Source organism: Stomoxys calcitrans, chromosome 3 (genome assembly GCF_963082655.1).
Source record: "Stomoxys calcitrans chromosome 3, idStoCalc2.1, whole genome shotgun sequence".
NCBI lineage: Eukaryota > Metazoa > Arthropoda > Insecta > Diptera > Muscidae > Stomoxys > Stomoxys calcitrans.
Window position 1 is genome coordinate 91,187,666 of NC_081554.1, and position 19,533 is coordinate 91,207,198.

General features: G+C 38.4%; 1 protein-coding gene across 5 annotated transcripts in view; it reads right to left on the reverse strand.

The window, feature by feature from the left end:
• LOC106088381 (apoptosis-resistant E3 ubiquitin protein ligase 1) overlaps positions 1-19,533 on the reverse strand; it is a 123,173-nt gene that overhangs the window by 15,538 nt on the left and 88,102 nt on the right. For all 5 annotated transcript variants that reach the window (XM_013253870.2, XM_013253871.2, XM_013253872.2 and 2 more), the window contains one exon: positions 583-1,532. In XM_013253870.2, coding sequence (XP_013109324.1) covers positions 583-1,532 — 950 coding nt within the window. The remainder of the gene's footprint in view (positions 1-582; positions 1,533-19,533) is intronic.

The following is a 19,533-nucleotide window of genomic DNA, read 5'->3' on the forward strand; positions in this document are numbered from 1 at the left end:
TTAGACAAAGTTGCATTGGTCAAAAAACAAAAAAAAATGGGTTTTACATTGTAAATGTTTCCATTGCTTTTCCAAATTTTAGTCAAATCTGGCAATAATTAATGGTTAATTGGTGTTAAATGATGAAATCAGCAAATTTTTGCTTCAAAATCTATTATCTAGAAAAAGTCATCACAAAAGAATTTCGCGAAAAGCGAACACAGTAGCACCCTAAAGTACTAAAAAGCTTTCACCAAGGCTTCCACGGTACTGTGTAGTTAGGAGCAACTCCCTGGGCGAAGGAGAGATATCGAGAGAAAAGGAAAGAGTCGAATCGTCTATTGCGTAAAAAGAAGAAACGAATGGAAACACGTGAATATGAGCGATTCGATATTCTGGAGCCAGAATGAACTCCAGAAATTCTACCCAACAATCATACATCAAACCGGTAGCTTTGGCACAAGCACATCCTCCAGTAGACACAAAGAAGGAAATCTGATAACATACACAGATATGTTTTGATGGACGAATTCTTCTTTTGAAAATTGTAGAAAGTTTCTATTGTTATACTTTTCCTTGAAAACCCTTACCAATAACACTTACCTTTACTGGGTCATCGCTCTGTTCAAACTGACAGGCATTACCAAATTCATCTCTCGGCTCGATATGCAATAATGTCGGCGACCCAGCACAACAAACGACGGTGCTTGCCGGTCTAATGAATCTGGATCGTCTGGCGTCTATGGGCCCGGGTACAAAGGTTTTGGTAAACGGCGAACCCGCTATATGACTTGAGCCGATCATCACAGAGATCTTGTATTGTCCCGCTGTACGTACGGTGAATTTAACTTTGGCTATATTGGCATTGTTGGGATCGGTTGGTGAACCCAGTTCACTGATGGTAACCATTTTGCGGGTGCCTTCGGTGACTTCAACGAAAAACTGATCTGTATCACAGATGGGATAAGGCTGGCCGTTGCGCTGATAGAAGCGTACCACAAAGCACATAGTGCCACCTACAACGGCAGGATCTTTCCAGTCCCATTGGACTTTACAATTAGCTGGCAGTAGATATTTGCCTGTAACATATTGCAGCAAGGAGTGGCGTGCCTCCGGAGCTAAGGAAGGTTGGGTCATAGCGGCCAATGTAACTAAGCCGGCCACCGAGACGGAGACGACCAACATACCACCCCAGGTCCAGGCATCTTGATGTTGACTGGACTTCACTACGGTTGACCAGAGCTGGGCCTTAAGGGCATCCAGTTGAGCTTTCGATGTGGGCAGATTTTGTCGGGCTTGTGACCACAGTTGCCAATCCTTGCCAAGGATTTTACTGGCTCTTGAATCCTCTAGCCAATAAACATCTTCGAGAGAAGCCACTTCAACATTGAGCAGACGCTGGTAGTGATGCTGTAGACGATGATCCTTTAACCATTCTCGCAATATGAGTTTCTGTTGCAAATGCATGGCGGCTCTTTGTAGACGTTGTTCATCGCCAGGCGGCAGTTCGGGAAGGCGATCAGGATCGCCACAACTTGACAGAGATGATATGCCTGCAAGAGAGAAAAATTAAAATGAAAGATTAGTAAGAGTTTATATTTTAAAGCAAAATCAAATAAGAAAAGGCAAGAGTCGGGCGGCACCGAATTCATAATACCCTACACCTACCTTATAGCGATGTCATTATATGGCTGCTAAATCCTTTTCTGAAATCTAATGAACGTACGTTTGTATATTATATGGAACCTACAAACATATATCCAAACCTGAACAAATTTTGACCAAAATAGGAAAACATAGCAATCCATAGAAGAATACATTGTGTGAAAATCGGGCTATACATATATATGGTAGCAGGCACGAAGTGTTGCCAAGTTCACACTGGTATATCTGTCCAACTATAAATGACAGCTACATGATATTTGTTTTATTGACAGCTCAATATATTGCTTAAAAGCCAAGAAATGCATTTGCTTCTGAGTTTATTTAAAAAGAAGGTTATTCGTGATGAAGTTCAATATTTGGCTGGAAAATCACAACCGGCTGTTGTTGGCGAACTTAAGCACCTCAATGTGAACAAAATGTTTATGTATCCCACAATAAATCGATATAAAGATACTGGTAACGTGGTAAATAAAAATTGTCACAACACCTGAAATGCTTCGGCGTGTGAAGGCTAAATATCTAAAAAATATCCCGTGAAAAAATGTGCCATAAATTGAAAAACGAGCTCAAGGTAAAGCCTCACAAGTTCCAAATTTTCACAAAACTAAATGAATAAAATGTCGTTCGAATGGGTTACACTTCGTGTCAACTACCGTGTACATATACTAGCTGAATCGGGCCCGTTCTAATGCTTCTTCTTTTGCAATATAAGAAACAAAAGTTGGTCCGATGAGCCTTGGGTCCGAAAGGGGACATCAGATTCGTTCCCTACTCTCAAATATTGTAGCTTTCATTTGAGTCCCATATTGCCTTAATCGGTCTAAGTATCCATTTGGACGGATTCGTCAAAATTTGCATGACGTATTCCAGGTAACAATAAAGGATCCAATAAAAAATTTTGTTAAATTCAGATACGACGTTTTTCAAATTGGGCTAAGGGAGGGTCCTATGGAAAAATGTGGTGCCCTTTTTTCACCGCAGGACCATTCTACACCATCTGTAAAAATTTTAATAAAATCGCCGTTTTTAAATCCATACAGAACACATAAACATAAAAAACGAAGCAACCAACAGACACAAATTAATTTTTGTATATAAGAGCTACATCTAAATCTTAACCGATTTTGATAAAATTTAGGAGTGGTAAGACAATTCTTCTTATCGGATTTCGTGAAGATCATTTTACAAATTACCACATTATGGCACTTATAGTCCAAATCGGACGAACATATATGTATATGGGAGCTATATCCAAATCTGTGCCGATTTATTCAATTTTCAATAGGCTTCGTCTCTACGCTCAAAGAGATTTGTGATTCAAAATAGCAAAAAAGTTTGCTAAAATTCATTTTAGAACAAATTTTTTCAGTGTAGTTTAGATTTTGTTTCAATACTTCTAAAGGGGTAAGGATCCGAACCAGCTTTTCAGAAGGGCCGAAAGGGTCTTGCAGATGGCATACGCCTGAGCTAGTCCTAGGGGTCTCAATGTTAACCGAGGGAAGACTGTAATGTGGGTCAATTGACCCACCACGTTTCCACAGTAGAACGATTTCGATATCTTGCTAGGTCAAATATTAAGGAATGATCTTGGACAGGAAACTGAATTGGAAGTATAACATTTAAGAGCGTACTGAGAAGGCTCACAGACGTTGGGCACTATGCAGACGGGCCGTTGGCTCGAAATGGGGCCTGAATTCACTGGCTCTACAAGAGCGTGATTAGACCAATACTTACTTGGGCTCAGTAGTTTGGTGGACTGCTATAGAGAAAAAGTGCAACATAAGGATCATACAAAAGGTTCAGAGAACATATTGTCTTGACGAAGGCGAAGCGAAGAGGACCATGCCCACTATGGCACTGAAGACTATTCTAGACGTCCGATCCATAAACATACAGATTAAGTGTGAGGCAGCAATTGCGGCTATAAAACTCTAGACGATGGGAGAATGGATAGAAGATAGGAGCAGGTCCAACCGTTATTGTATATGCGAGACAGCTATAGGAAGCCAGGAAGGAATGGAAGAGGTTTCCGTTCGGATACCTGAGACGATACTTGTGGGAGTCACTGCTGTCAGCGGTACAGCTAGAGGACAGAGTGGGCCTGGCGGTCTACATTGAGAACCCAGGGACTGAGATCTCTTTTAGACTGCCTGACCATAATACGGTCCTGCAGGCAGAGATCCGGGCGATCACGGAATGAGTGAGGTAGTGTGGTGTTAACGCGATGACGTCGAGTGTGAACATCTTTACGGACAGTAAACTGGACATCAGGGCAATGCCAACCAGGACGGTAACGTCACGAACAGTCTTGGAGTGCAAGAAGGAGATTCTTCCATTCTTCTCTGAGGATGGCACAAACCGCATCGTTTGGGTGTCGCGCCCTAGAATAAGGAGTGAGGGGGTTTGAAAAAGCAGACGATTTGGCAGTGAAGGCCATAGGACTATTGTCAATAAACATGGTTAACCCGAAGCCTTCAGGGTGTTAAGGCCGTGGGATACGAACGCGCATTTAACACTGGGGAACAAACGAAACGGTAGGTAGGACGACGAAAATACTAATGGGAAATCCAGATTGGGTATTACTGAAAGGAAGTAAGCATGATGTCAGTAAAGCTTTTGGTATCATAACGGGACATATAGAATTACGAGCTCACTTATGCAAAATCGGTGTGGCAACTAATAACATTTGTAGGGCATGTGGGGAAGATGAAGAGACGTTGAAGCATTTCCTATGTCATTACCCGGCTTTCGCGGCTAACATTTATAGCCACTTAGGTGGGGACATAATAACGGACATGAACCAACTAAGGGGCGTGGTATGGAAAACAATTAGGGATTTTGTAAGTAGCACGGAATTCCTGATATAGATTTTCTTTTTCGAAGTTACTTTTTAGTATTGAAAACGCACAACAAGCCGATTACTGGTATAGGTGTATGTCCATAGTGGCGTGGGGCGGATTAATATTCGCACCCTCTTTTCAACCTAACCTAACCTAGATTACGATGCTTAGTTTAAAAAAAGATTTTTTGCAAAAAATTATAATTGAACAGTCATCTGTGAAGTAAAACAAGTAAAAGCGTGGGCCGTACTTGACAAAGTTGTTGGAAGTTGTAGCAGAATACTACATGCAAAAGTTCAGCCAAATCGGACAAAAATTGCGGCTTGGAAGGGCTCAAGAAGTCAAATCGGGAGATCGGTTTATATGGGAGCTATATCAGGTTATAGATCGATTTGAATCGTACTAGGCACACTTGTGGGAAGTCATCACAGAACACTATGTGCAAAAATTCAGCTAAATCGAATGACAATTAAGGCTTCAAGGGTCTCAAGAATTCAAATCGGGAGATCGGTTTATATGGGAGCTATACTAGGTTTTTGACCGATTTGGACCGTACTTAACACAGTTGTTGGAAGTCACAACAGAACATTATGTGCTTAATTTCAGCCAAATCGGACAAAAACTGCGGCTTGTATGCGCTCAAGAAGTCAAATCGGGAGATCGGTTTATATGGGAGCTACATCAGGTTACAAACCCATTCGGACCGACACTACATGGAAAATTTCAGCCAAATTGGACTGAAATTATAGTTTGTAGGAGCTCACGAATTCAAATCGGGATATCGGTTTATATGGGAGCTATGTCGGATTATAGACCGATTTGGACCGTACTTTGCAAATGGGCTATATCGGTTCAGACTTAGATATAGCGTCCATATAAACCGATCTCCCGATTTGACTTCTTGAGCCCTTGGAATCCGCAATTTTTGTCCGATTTGGCTGAACTTTTGCATGTAGTGTTCTGCTACGACTTCCAACAGCATCGCCAAGTACGGCATAAATCGTTCTATAACCTGATATAGCTCCCATATAAACCGAACTTCCGATACCCCTTCTTGAGCCTCTAGAAGCCGCAATTTTTGTCCGATTTAGCTGAAATTTAGAAGATAGTGTTTTGCTATGATTGACTTGACTTCTTTAGCCCTTACAAGCCGCATTTTTGTCCGATTTGACTGAAATTGAACATGTAGTGTTTTGTTATGACTTTCAACAATTGTGCCTAGTACGGTCCAAATCGGTCTATAACCTTATATAGCTCCCATGTAAACCGATCTCCCGATTTGACTTCTTGAGAACTTACAAGCCGCAATTTTTATCCGATTTGGCTGAAATTTAGCATGCGGTGTTCTGTTACGACCTCCAACAACTGTGCTAAATACGGCCCATATCAGTGTATAACCTGATTTAGCTCCCTGATTTAGACAGGTCTCACGATCATACTTGTTCGGTTCCTAGAAGCTTGAATTTTTGCTGGTTTGACAGAAGTTTTGTATGTAGAATAAAATAATGCCCTTCAACTAAATTTATTTTGTATAAATTTTTAGCCATGGTGGCGGGTTCCCAAGATTCAGCCCAGCCGAACTAAGCACGCTTTAACTTGTTCAATTTGGAGATGGTTAGACAAAAATTACGTTTTTTTGTGCAGAATCTGTGAAGACTTCTCTCTGAAGACTTGTCAGTATTCTTTTTAAAGCGATAAGGTGGGTACAAAGTAAATACTTTGGCCATTTTTTTGATCATGTGGTGTCATATTGGATTAAATGTCAAAACAACTTGTTTTGGCTATTTAGAATTGGATAACTTTATCTTAGGTGATAGACAAAAAGACTTCTATTTAGGCAGACAGAGTATACCCTTTTGTTAAATTTTTCGTCTGATTTACAATAAATGTTTGCTAACCAAATGATAGTAGTACTCAAGCCTCCCATTACCACCATATCCATAATAAAGAATTTCCTACACTTCATATCCTGCTGCTGCTGCTGCTCTTGTTTAGTTGTTTTCCAATTTTATACAATCACATTTCTTTAACTTTACGATTTGATTACAACAAGCTTGGCGATAAAATTGCTCATTTGCCAGTAGGTAGCCATTAAGATAATCTCCCTTTTAATCAGTACTTAATTCTCGTAATTATGCCTCCCTTCGGGCCACCAACCAGGTATGGTTGGTATGGCTTTATGTAATTATCACCAATGAAATATTTTCAATTTGCGACACAAACACAAAGTTGATCAAGGTCCCCATTCGAAACTTGAGCCTCTCAGGACATTGCCAATGCGTAGTGACGTTGTGTTTGCATCGAGGCGCCCTTGTTTGTGTGCGTGTCTGTGTGGCTGGGTGGTTGGTTCACTTAATAATTTTAATGCGTCTTTTTCTCTCCAAGAAACAACGGCGAAATATTTCTTAATTACCCCCTACCCGCAGACAGGGGGAGAATTTCACAATGTTTACATTCCTTTCGACAGAGTTCCTGCAAGACCCCCCAACTTGAATATTTTCTCTTTACAAGGACTTAAGTAAGCAATTTTGCAATCATAAAAGGCGACATCATCCAAGTGCCAGCCACTGATGGTGTGTGGGGGGGCTTGTTTGACCCAGACGGTTTGCATGGAATAACTTGAAATTAACAACGAGCACAAGCCAAATGTTGTTTTCTTGGCTCGCCAATGCTTTGCGGCATTCTTGGAGGAAGTCGTCTACTGGCCCCATGGAAGGGCAACAAACTGCCAATCAATTACAAGTAATTTTACTAAGCGACAATTTTGGCCGTTGCTGTTGTGCTCCATCTCGCACCAAATCGAATCGAAAGAAAAGAGGCAACTGAGAACGTCATTAAACACACACACATACACACACACACCATAATAAATGGCAATACTTTCGTTGTCGTATAATTAACAGCGCACAGTGGGCCAAATGGCAAAAAAATTGGAAATAAGTCTACAACTTTTTATCTGTTGATTTTAGCCATACAAAATGTTCTAGACATTTGTAGAGGAGGACATAGGCTTTCAGAAAAGTGCTGTTGTTGGTCCATATCTTTAATACAGGGTGAGCTACAGGGTGTCAAAGTTGACCACTTTTGACTTCTCCAAGCTTCTGGGGGCCATAACTTTTGATCTACTCAACCGATTTACATGATTTAGGACTCTAGAGAAAGAGCTTGACAAGATCTAAAAAACTTATGCATAAAGTACCATGCCATCGTGTACTGTTAAGGAGTTATGAATTGTTTAATTTTAAAATATGAAAATTTGGCCTTGGTTTTTTTCAGTGTTTTTTAAATAACTCCGTCAATTTTAAAGCTATAAACTTCATACTTCACACAAATTATGCCAGCATATGTGTGCATAAAATACAAAAGGAATCACGTGAATATCTTTGGCGGTTTAAAAATGGCATCGTTTTCAATATGAAAAATATTTTTTTTGTCAAAAAATTGCAAAATTTTTCAAAAAAGATACTCCCATTTCCTTTAAGTTTTCGCAAACTTTGGCCGTCAAAGCATTATCATTTCTTTCCATTTTCACAAAGTCGAGGTATTAAGAAAAGTTTTAAGTGCTAATTTGGCTAATTTCGATATCAAACAACACCGTTATCTTAAGACCAAAATGGCCAATTTTTTTACTAAACTTCAAAAGTTTCTCACTGGAAAAAAAGTTCCACGGGGATTTTTTCGCTTTTTTTGAACTTAAATGAAAGCTTAAAATGTTCCCAACATTTTAAGGTATGTCTCGCCATATCCTAGCCATAAATGAGATCGTAGCGATCAAAATACTGAAAAAAGTCAATTTTCAAGTAGTGCTATATTCATTGCTAAAAAACAAGTATTACGTCACATTTTATTGCAAAGATGTTAAATAAACTTTTATTTGGTAACACTTCTTCTACAAAACACAAAAAGAATCATGGAAATATCTCTATTCTATTCCATTTTATGGAACCGGCAATAAAAAAGTCAATTTTTCAAAAAAGTCGAATTTCCCAAATTTTGTTTTTGTTGTCCTAATTGCACATGACACACTATAGCCATATTTACGCAACATACCTTATCGTAAAGGAAATTTTCATACCTTTCCAACGATGTATAAAACATTTCTCAACTCGGATTCTATCTACTCTAAAATTCATTTACACTTCATTAAACTCTATATAAAAATGTCTATTTGTGAAATGGAACCTTATATGGGGCCTACACTAAAACATTGATAGATTTGCCCAGGGTTTACAATACAAATGTGTTAGAATAAAAAAAGGTCTCCTGCCAAAGTTTAAAAAAATTGGAATAAAAATATGTGTTTTAGAGCGAAAACACTTCGCATCGGCGTGCGTTTATATGTATATTAGCTACTCCCAAAATAAAAAAGCATTTTAGTTTTGTATTATTTGATTTTATTCTCTACCAAATAATCTAAGGTATCAAAATTTAAAAGCTCTTTAATTTGAATGGCATCGGGATCGTCCTTATCTATATCGTCACATATTTTTGGTAGCCATTTAGTTCTGATGCTGTATAGTACCGGATCAGACGATAACAATAAATATTGAAGTAAATCATAATTTTGGTTAAATTTGGTGCTCTTTCGGGTATTGAAAAGCCGGAACTGTTTAACATCTCTATTACGGGATTCCTGAGCTTCTTCTGTAAGTTCTCCTAACGGAAGTATGTTGTATTCCACAATTTCCTTGCCATGATGTAAGACTTTATGTACTGTCGGTGTTAAAGCTTTCCACGAATATAAATCAGATAAAATGTTTTTTGTGTCATTACTATAAGCTTCAAATTTGGTTGAATTTATCATCTTTTTGCTATTGATTACAGCCAAAATCACTTTGAATCGTCTTAGCAAGTGTTCATCAAGACCGGTTATTTTAGATGTCGATACGGGGTCCTCAAAAAACCGCCTTGCCGAGTTGCCATCATTTGTGCTTCCGTATCCGTAAAGAGGTTTATCTATTATAAGTCCCTTTTGTTTAAACTCCAACTGGATTCGATTCTTCTCTTCCTGCCTCATTTTGTGAAGATCTTGGTTGTTTCTAGCAGAGACATCGCGGTTTCCAGGGCTAGTCCGATATTTAAGGTCATACGATAAATGCAAACAATACTCCATGAATCGAATTCTACAGTGCAGGGGCGAAATACCGAAATTGAGCGCATTTTCGTTTACTAAATTTTCATCAGACTTGTCCTCGAATTGCCCATTCTTCTTGCCACAAATATTGCATCTCCAATTGGACATAACGCCAGTTAATGCGTTTGCCACCTTTCCATCGATCATAGTGAGTTGTAGTTGAAACGAAACTTTTATATTTCTTCCCAATTGGTTTATAACAATCATGGGTAATGCAGCAATTTCTTCCTTTATTTCGTTCACCAAAGATCGTGTTGTGTTCCGGTCTTCCTTTGTATACTCAAACCGAATTGGGCGACATAAATATTTTGACCCAGGTGTTCTATTTATCCATATATCTTGAAATGCATTTTCTTTCGATGATGAAGATTGGTCCTTGTACAATCTCATTCTCAATGGTACTAATGATGCCATGAAAATTGATGCGAAGTTGGTATCTATTTCTGTTTGTTGCTTATATTCGGAAAATCCAGATGATCCATCACAACCCCATTTGCTGATCAAAACCACTTCGGAATTATTACATGTGTTCAACTGTTCTTCAGTAAAATTAGAAATAATTCTAACAGCTGTATTTTCAACAAGATCAGCAAGTTTCACTCTTGCTTTTAATTCGTCCACGTATATATTTGATGGCACCATTTTCGTCCTGGTGTTGTACAATTTATGTTTTGAGGGTAAACAACCCCATCCTTTTTCACGAAGAGCCTTCCTCATTGTTGAGTATTTGTTTCTTGAGAGGCCTAGGTTCAAAATCAGGGCCAGTGCATCTTCCTCCGTGAATTCTGTAGTCGATTTTGGAGTTGGAATACTTTCTACCATTCTCTTTACCCTTTTCGGAGATGCTAATGGTAAAACATCGACAATTCGTCCAACATTTTTTGGTTGTGTTTTTAACAATGCTGTTTTGAACGTATCTTTTATTAAATTTGGCGGATGTGCCGCCAATAGTTCCTCTTGTTTTTTCTTTTTGGTTTTCTCCGTAACTTCGTCGTATGCTTTGCTAGGCCGGCCGGGAATCAGCGGTTTAATTTCAATAAGTAGATCCGATTTCAGCCACTTCTCATACATTTTGAAAAACTTGATTTTTGCGAATGAACATTCTGGCAACCTTCTCTCAAATGATTTGTAGAATTTTTCAAGTTTGTCTAAAGCGTCTTTATTTAGCCTTATTCCATATATGTGGTCCAAAGTGTAAACAAGTTCCTTAAATGACTCCGTGTATGATTTGGAATCATTTTTGATGTCCCATACAATTTTCGAAAGAGTGGAATACTTCAGTATGACTTCCATAACTTATAAATGTCCTTTACGCCTCTACAAAATATAATGAAGAAAATTTGGATTTTGTTCAAATATTTATGCAATATATTCACAATTAATGACCCATTTCAGGTATCAGACGCAATCGTAAAAAGGGGTCCAAAGTGCCTCTTTTTACTTACTCTTCTATAATTATTTACCTGGACTCGAATTTGGTTAAAAAAAATGACAATGAATTTTTTATGGGTAGGTTTTTTCACATTCATTGATACGGTGGATTTCCTGGGAATTCGACATAGCGAAACAGGTAACATTTGTCTGCATCAAATCTTAACACAAATATATATATATATGCAGGTATATTTCTAGGTTACTTTTTATTCAAAAATCATCAGCTTACATTAAAAATAGATGTAGGTACTATACAAACGCACGCCGATGCGAAGTGTTTTCGCTCTAAAACACATATTTTTATTCCAATTTTTTTAAACTTTGGCAGGAGACCTTTTTTTATTCTAACACATTTGTATTGTAAACCCTGGGCAAATCTATCAATGTTTTAGTGTAGGCCCCATATAAGGTTCCATTTCACAAATAGACATTTTTATATAGAGTTTAATGAAGTGTAAATGAATTTTAGAGTAGATAGAATCCGAGTTGAGAAATGTTTTATACATCGTTGGAAAGGTATGAAAATTTCCTTTACGATAAGGTATGTTGCGTAAATATGGCTATAGTGTGTCATGTGCAATTAGGACAACAAAAACAAAATTTGGGAAATTCGACTTTTTTGAAAAATTGACTTTTTTATTGCCGGTTCCATAAAATGGAATAGAATAGAGATATTTCCATGATTCTTTTTGTGTTTTGTAGAAGAAGTGTTACCAAATAAAAGTTTATTTAACATCTTTGCAATAAAATGTGACGTAATACTTGTTTTTTAGCAATGAATATAGCACTACTTGAAAATTGACTTTTTTCAGTATTTTGATCGCTACGATCTCATTTATGGCTAGGATATGGCGAGACATACCTTAAAATGTTGGGAACATTTTAAGCTTTCATTTAAGTTCAAAAAAAGCGAAAAAATCCCCGTGGAACTTTTTTTCCAGTGAGAAACTTTTGAAGTTTAGTAAAAAAATTGGCCATTTTGGTCTTAAGATAACGGTGTTGTTTGATATCGAAATTAGCCAAATTAGCACTTAAAACTTTTCTTAATACCTCGACTTTGTGAAAATGGAAAGAAATGATAATGCTTTGACGGCCAAAGTTTGCGAAAACTTAAAGGAAATGGGAGTATCTTTTTTGAAAAATTTTGCAATTTTTTGACAAAAAAAATATTTTTCATATTGAAAACGATGCCATTTTTAAACCGCCAAAGACATTCACGTGATTCCTTTTGTATTTTATGCACACATATGCTGGCATAATTTGTGTGAAGTATGAAGTTTATAGCTTTAAAATTGACGGAGTTATTTAAAAAACACTGAAAAAAACCAAGGCCAAATTTTCATATTTTAAAATTAAACAATTCATAACTCCTTAACAGTACACGATGGCATGGTACTTTATGCATAAGTTTTTTAGATCTTGTCAAGCTCTTTCTCTAGAGTCCTAAATCATGTAAATCGGTTGAGTAGATCAAAAGTTATGGCCCCCAGAAGCTTGGAGAAGTCAAAAGTGGTCAACTTTGACACCCTGTAGCTCACCCTGTATTAAAGATATGGACCAACAACAGCACTTTTCTGAAAGCCTATGTCCTCCTCTACAAATGTCTAGAACATTTTGTATGGCTAAAATCAACAGATAAAAAGTTGTAGACTTATTTCCAATTTTTTTGCCATTTGGCCCACTGTGCAGCGTAGGGCTGTAAACAAATGCCACACACAAGAAGGAGCAATTTTGGTGTTATGGTATGTCAAAGCAAACTTTCAACTTTTGACGGTGATTCAAGTCAATGATTGACGGGTGAAGGCCAGGTATCAGAGAGATGGAGAGAGTCTTGTAGCAGCAACCACAACTAGTGTAGGCATAGAAACTTAGCTAATTAATTAACTGAAATTATAAAGGGTGATTTTTTTGAGGTTAGGATTTTCATGCATTAGTATTTGACAGATCACGTGGGATTTCAGACTGGTGTCAAAGAGAAAGATGCTCAGTATGCTTTGACATTTCATCATGAATAGACTTACTAACGAGCAACGCTTGCAAATCATTGAATTTTATTACCAAAATCAATGTTCGGTTCGAAATGTGTTCAAATTTTGACAAATTTTGTTCAGCGATGAGGCTCATTTCTGGTTGAATGGCTACGTAAATAAGCAAAATTGCCGCATTTGGAGTGAAGAGCAACCAGAAGCCGTTCAAGAACTGCCCATGCATCCCGAAAAATGCACTGTTTGGTGTGGTTTGTACGCTGGTGGAATCATTGGACCGTATTTTTTCAAAGATGCTGTTGGACGCAACGTTACGGTGAATGAACACATTTCGAACCGAACACTGATTTTGGTAATGAAATTCAATGATTTGCAAGCGTTGCTCGTTAGTAAGTCTATTCATGATGAAATGTCAAAGCATACTGAGCATCTTTCTCTTTGACACCATGTCTGAAATCCCACGTGATCTGTCAAATACTAATGCATGAAAATCCTAACCTCAAAAAAATCACCCTTTACCTTAATGTCGCGTATAAAGGAAATTTATTTTCATAAACTCTTTTTGGGGTGTTGGAAAGGATTGAGAAGTGTTGAGAGAGGATGGCAATGACCACTAAATAGAAACTAGTGGCTAGCTATATCATTTTGAAAGCAGGAACACCTAAACACGCTATCGCTATTGGCATACACCTAAGCTAGTAATCGGATTGTTCTGAATTCTGAGAAATGAGAAGTCACATAGAAAAAATCTATTTCAGAGCAAAATGGATTTGATATTTAAATTGCCTTAACCCACGCATTAAGCCAAGTTAGTTTGGAGGGCAAGAGACCAGCAACATCGGTTGTTAGTTGCTTTACTTGGAGAGTCTAGGTCCAATGTGGTCACCAAAGAAGAAGTGTGAGGAGAAAAAGAAGGCGGAGAAAAAACACATAGAGATACACCATAGCGTGGATTTATAAATTCTCAAAGCCCTCGCATTTCTGAGACCATCTCGCCAAAGGGGATAAACCGAGAAGGGTTTTGAACCCGTCTGATTCACAAATGTTATAATACTTCTAAGGTGAAAGAGTCTAAATCGGCTATACAGAAGGACCGAAAGTGACTTGGAGGTGGCATACGACTAGTCTAGACCTAAGAGTCTCAATGTTAATCTAGAGAAGACTTAGATTTGCCTGTTAATGAAGAAGATGAAGCTGTTTCGAATTTCTACATTTCTACAAGCGATTTCGAATTTCTACAAGGTCCTATACTTGGGTTTGATCTTGGATAAGAAATTGAATTGGCACATGCCTACTGAGAAGGCACACTGATTCCGATTTCAATGAAATTTTCAGTTTGGAGAGTCATCATAGAATTTCGTGAGAATCGATTAAAATATTACCACATAATTGCAAAACTAATCAAAATCGGACGAACATATATGTGATATTTACTTCAATATCTGAACCGATTTCTTCCAGTTTCAAAAGGCTTCGTCCCTACACGGAGAAATAAAAAAACAAATTAAATTCATGCTATGTATATGAATTCTTTTTTATACCCACCACCATAGGATGTGAGTATACTAATCTAGTCATTCGGTTTGTAACACCTTGAAATATTGATCTAAGACCCCATAAAGTATACATATTCTTGATCGTCTCGACATTCTGAGTCGACCTAGCCTTGTCCGTCAGTCCATCTTTAGAAATCATGAAAGCGGTCGAACCCGTAGCTGCTAGCCACTAGCCGCTTGAAATTTTGTACAGATACTTAATATTGATGTAGGTCGTAAATTGCAAATGGGCCATATCGGTTCAAATTTGGACAAGATCCCATATAAACCAATCTCCCGATTTGAGTTTGGAAGGCGCAAGTACGGTCCAAAACCGATCTCCCGATTAGTCTTGTTCGGTTCTTAGAAGCTTTAATTTTTGCTGGTTTGACATCCAGCCACTGATGGTGTGTGGTGGCTTGTTTGACCCAGAAGGTTTACATGGAATAACTTGAAATTAACAACGAGATCAAGCCAAATGTTGTTTTCTTGGCTCGCCAATGCTTTGCGGCATTCTTGGAGAAAGTCGCCTACTGGCCCCCATGGAAAGTCAACAAACTGCGAATCAATTACAAGTAATTTTACTAAGCGACAGTTTTGTCGTTGCTGTTGTGTTGAATAAAATTATGCCGCTCAGCTAAACTAATTTGTACAAAATTTTAGCAAAATCTATGGTGGGTTGCCCAGATTCGGGCCGGCCCAACTTAGCACGCTTTTACTTGTTTTATAATAATGTCGGTTATAGTTAATCATATTTTTATACCCACCACCGTAGGATAGGGGGTATATTCATTTAGTCATTCCGTTTGCAGCACATTGAAATATCAATTTCCGACAAAGTATATATATTTCGGATCGTCGCAAAATTCTAAGACGATTTATGGATGTCCGTGTGTCTGTCTGTCTGTCCGTCCGTTTGTTGTAATCACTCTACAGGCTTCAAAAATTGAGATATTGCGCTGAAATTTGGTACAGATACGTCTTTTTGATGCACGCTGGTTAAGTTCTTGAACGGTCCAAATCGCACCATATTTGGGTATAGCTGCTATATAGACCGATTTTCCGATAAAGGGTCTAATGCCCATAAAGACTTTATTTTTCATACGATTTCACTGAAATTTGAAACAATAAGTAATTTTAGGCCAGACCCAAATATGGGTCAGATCGGACTATATTTAGATATAGCTGTCATATAGACCGATGTGCCGATAAAGGGTCTGAAGGCCATGAAAGCTTTATTTATTGACCCATTTCGCTGAAATTTGAAACAGTGCGTTATTTAAGCCTCCCGACATCTGACCTAAGTATGGTTTAGATCGGACTATATTTAGATATAGCTGCCATATAGATCGATCTCCGGATAAAGGGTCTGACGCCCATAAAAGCTTTATTTTTTATCCAATTTCGCTGAAATTTAAAACAATGAGTAGTTTTAAGTGTTTATTTTCGACAATTAAAGAGCTTTTAGTGAAATACCTTGCTACGAAAATAATATATGGATATCGCAAAAGTAAAACGATATAAATGCCTTTATCTGAATCCCATATGATCTTTGATGGTCTGTGAATTCGCTCGGTGGGTTTAGGGTCATTAACGTTTGGGTGTTAGATGTACTCCATTACTAAAAGTCTTTATTTCAACTCGATATTGTCATGATGTCCGATTTAGTCGTTTAGTGTTTTCGGGAGTGAGGTGGAGCCCTAGACACTTGGCCGTGAAAAAAAATATCAGCATCGTGCTCTTCTCTCAAATACCATTTATTTAAACTCCAAATTGCCATTGGCTTAAGAAGAGTTTATAGGATGAGGCGTCCCCCAAACACTTGACACTTTGTTTTCGTATCTCAAATGTCTTTCAATTAAACCACATGTTGGCATGGTCGGTAAATTTTTATCCTTTGGGGGGTATTTTGGAAAAGGGACGGTGCCCCAAAAACATGGTCCCACATTGTCCCGAATACCTTTATCAGAGGCCCATATTGCGATGGTCAGTAAATAATTGCTGTTTGTGGTCTATTTTGGGAAAGTGGTGGACCCGCAAAAAATTGGTCCCACATAGACAGGGTCGATAAATATGCCCGATTTAGGAGTGTTTTAGGGAGTGGGGTTATCCCCCAAACATTTAGCTCTAAAAATATATCAGCATCTCTATTCTCATACATAGATACATCATTTATTTGAACCCCATATTGCCATTGGCCTCGAAATTCGTCAGCAAATATGTCCGTTTTGGGGTATACACACTAAAAGCTATCAGTATCGAGCTCTAGTGTCTTGAAGACCCAGATTGTCTTGGCGAGCTAATACATCCTACTTGGGGGTTTTTATGGTGTTGGGACGTCCCCTGGACAGTTGGTCCCGAATGTTGATATCAGATTCGTGGTCTACTCACAAATACCTTTCATTTGAGCCCCATATTTTCATAGTCGGCAAACATGACCGGTTTGGGGGATGGGGCTGCCTTTCAGAGAGTTGTTTTGGGGAAGGGGTGGACCCCCAAAAACTTGGGCTCGCATTTGGATATCAGATTCGTATTCTAATCGCAAATACCTTTCATTTGAGACCCATATGAAACCCATGAAAATTCCACTAAGGAACAGGGGCAAACTTCTCACATATCAATGAGTGCTGTCCGATTTAAGTTTAAGCTCAATGATAAGGGGTCTCCTTTTTATAGCCGAGTCCGAACGGCGTGCCGCAGTGCGCTACCTCTTTGGAGAGGGATTTTACATGGCATAGTACCTCACAAATGTTGCAAGCATTAGGAGGGGAAACCACCGCTGAAAATTTGTTGATGGTCTCGCCAGTATTCGAACCCAGGCGTTCAGCGTCATAGGCGTACATGCTAATCTCTGCGCTACGGTGGCCTCCCAGATACATTTTTTAATCTTAAATACCTTTCATTTAAGTCCCATATTGCCGTGATTTGTCTATATATATATATATATATATATATATATATATATATATATATATATATATATATATATATATATATATATATATATATATATATATATATATATATATATATATATATATATATATATTTGGTAGGTTTGGGGTGGGGCGGTCGCCCTAGGTACCCCATCCAATATTTGGATACCGAAATTTTGTTTTTAGGTTACTATAAGAAAGCACACAAAATTTCGCTTAAATCGCACCACCCATCTCCGAGATCTGGCGTTTCTGAAAATTAGGGTAAGGGGGATTTGGCCGATTTTTAATAGTTTTTTGGCAAATAAAGTACATAGGTGTTGGAATTTACCGTTTTGTCTAGTTGGGTTTCACCTTATTCCGGAAGCTTATCGGATTCGGCGCTAGCCGTGTTATTCTACATCTTATGTAACGATGGTCCAAGAAGGACTGCTCCACGGAGACTCTCCAATCCCGAACCTCATTGATCAGATTTCCCATGGCTCCTGAATTAAGCCGATATGAATCTAGTCCTTGCTGATTTTCTCCATCAGAGCGTGTGAAGCCCTCTCGCAACAAGAACGATTTGGCCTTAGGAGCCAGAGGACTGCCATGGGATAAAGGGGTGGACGGAAGATCTTTTGTCAAATCTTAATGGAAGTGATAATACGAAACGCAGTTCTCACTCATGGGCAGAGCTTTGCAATCTTTGGAAAAGTTGAGAGGGGATTAGCAAAAGTAAGTCCAACAGTTAAAAAAGATGAAACCAAAGTATGGCGCTGTATGTGTTATATTCCCCCTTTTTTCCCCCCTCCTCCAGTAAGACATTCAGTTACTTTTCACAATAGAGTCATTTATATCTGAACATTTTTATAAAAGTAAGGGTATGTACAACCCGAAATGATGGCTCTTACATGTCATTTCCGTTTCAATTTCTCATTAAGTTGATTTCTTGTCTTTTTTTGTTTCTTTCGCCATTTCGATGATGATGATTTCATACAAATGTTCGAAATTGTTAGTGTATACAAAGTGGAGTGCGAGGGACAAATCACTGTTACAAGTGAAATGGCATTTCCTTTCCATTATTGTAGCTGCAGTTGAATGTTATTGCAAAACTAGAACCCAAACTTAAAGGTTGCACAAATAGACCAAGCAATGTGGTTGGCCACCGTTGGCGCAGCCAAGGTTAGTGCATATCATTAGGGGGTCGTTTAGAGCAAAACCACCATCCACAAAATGGCATCCAACGGTGACGAAAGACCATAACATTAAAGGAGCAAAATTTCCCCTTGACAGGGAGATACAATATCAGCAAAGTCATTTGAAATCATTTGTAGGTAATGTTGGGGAAGAATATTTTGCTTCTCTTGTGGTGAACAAGTTCCCCGATTCAACTACAATATTTAGTTGATTAGGTGACTTTCTCACAACAAAAGGTGGATAACACTGGCTTTGTACTTTAATCCATCAATATTCTCAATATATCTGATTTGACAGATTGGGTTCTTCTATTAGCGAATACTTTGTATTTTTAGTTTCGTTTGGCTTAGACGGTTCCCACTGTCAACATGTTATACCCACCACCATAGGATGGGGGTAAACTAACCTCGTCATTTCATTTGTAACACTTTAAAATATTGATCTGCGAGCCCATAAAGTATACATATTCTTGATCGACTGGACATTCTAAGTCGATTCAGCCATGTCCGTCCACCTGTGGAAATCACGATATCGGTCGAACGCGTAGACCTAGTTGCAAGAAATGTTGAACAGGTAATTTCCGATTAACATTCCACTAAGGAACAAGGGGGTACTTCTCTCATATCTATGGGTGCAGTCCGATTAAAGTTCAAGCTCAATGGTAAGGGACCTTCTTTTTTATGCCGAATCCAAACGGCATGCCGCATAGCGACACAACGTAGTAGATAAGTTTAAACATGGCAGGATACCTCACAAATGTAGCCAGCATTAGTAAGGGGATAACCACCGCTGAAAATTTGTCTGATGTTCACGCCGGGATTTGAACGCCATCGTTCGGCGTCATAG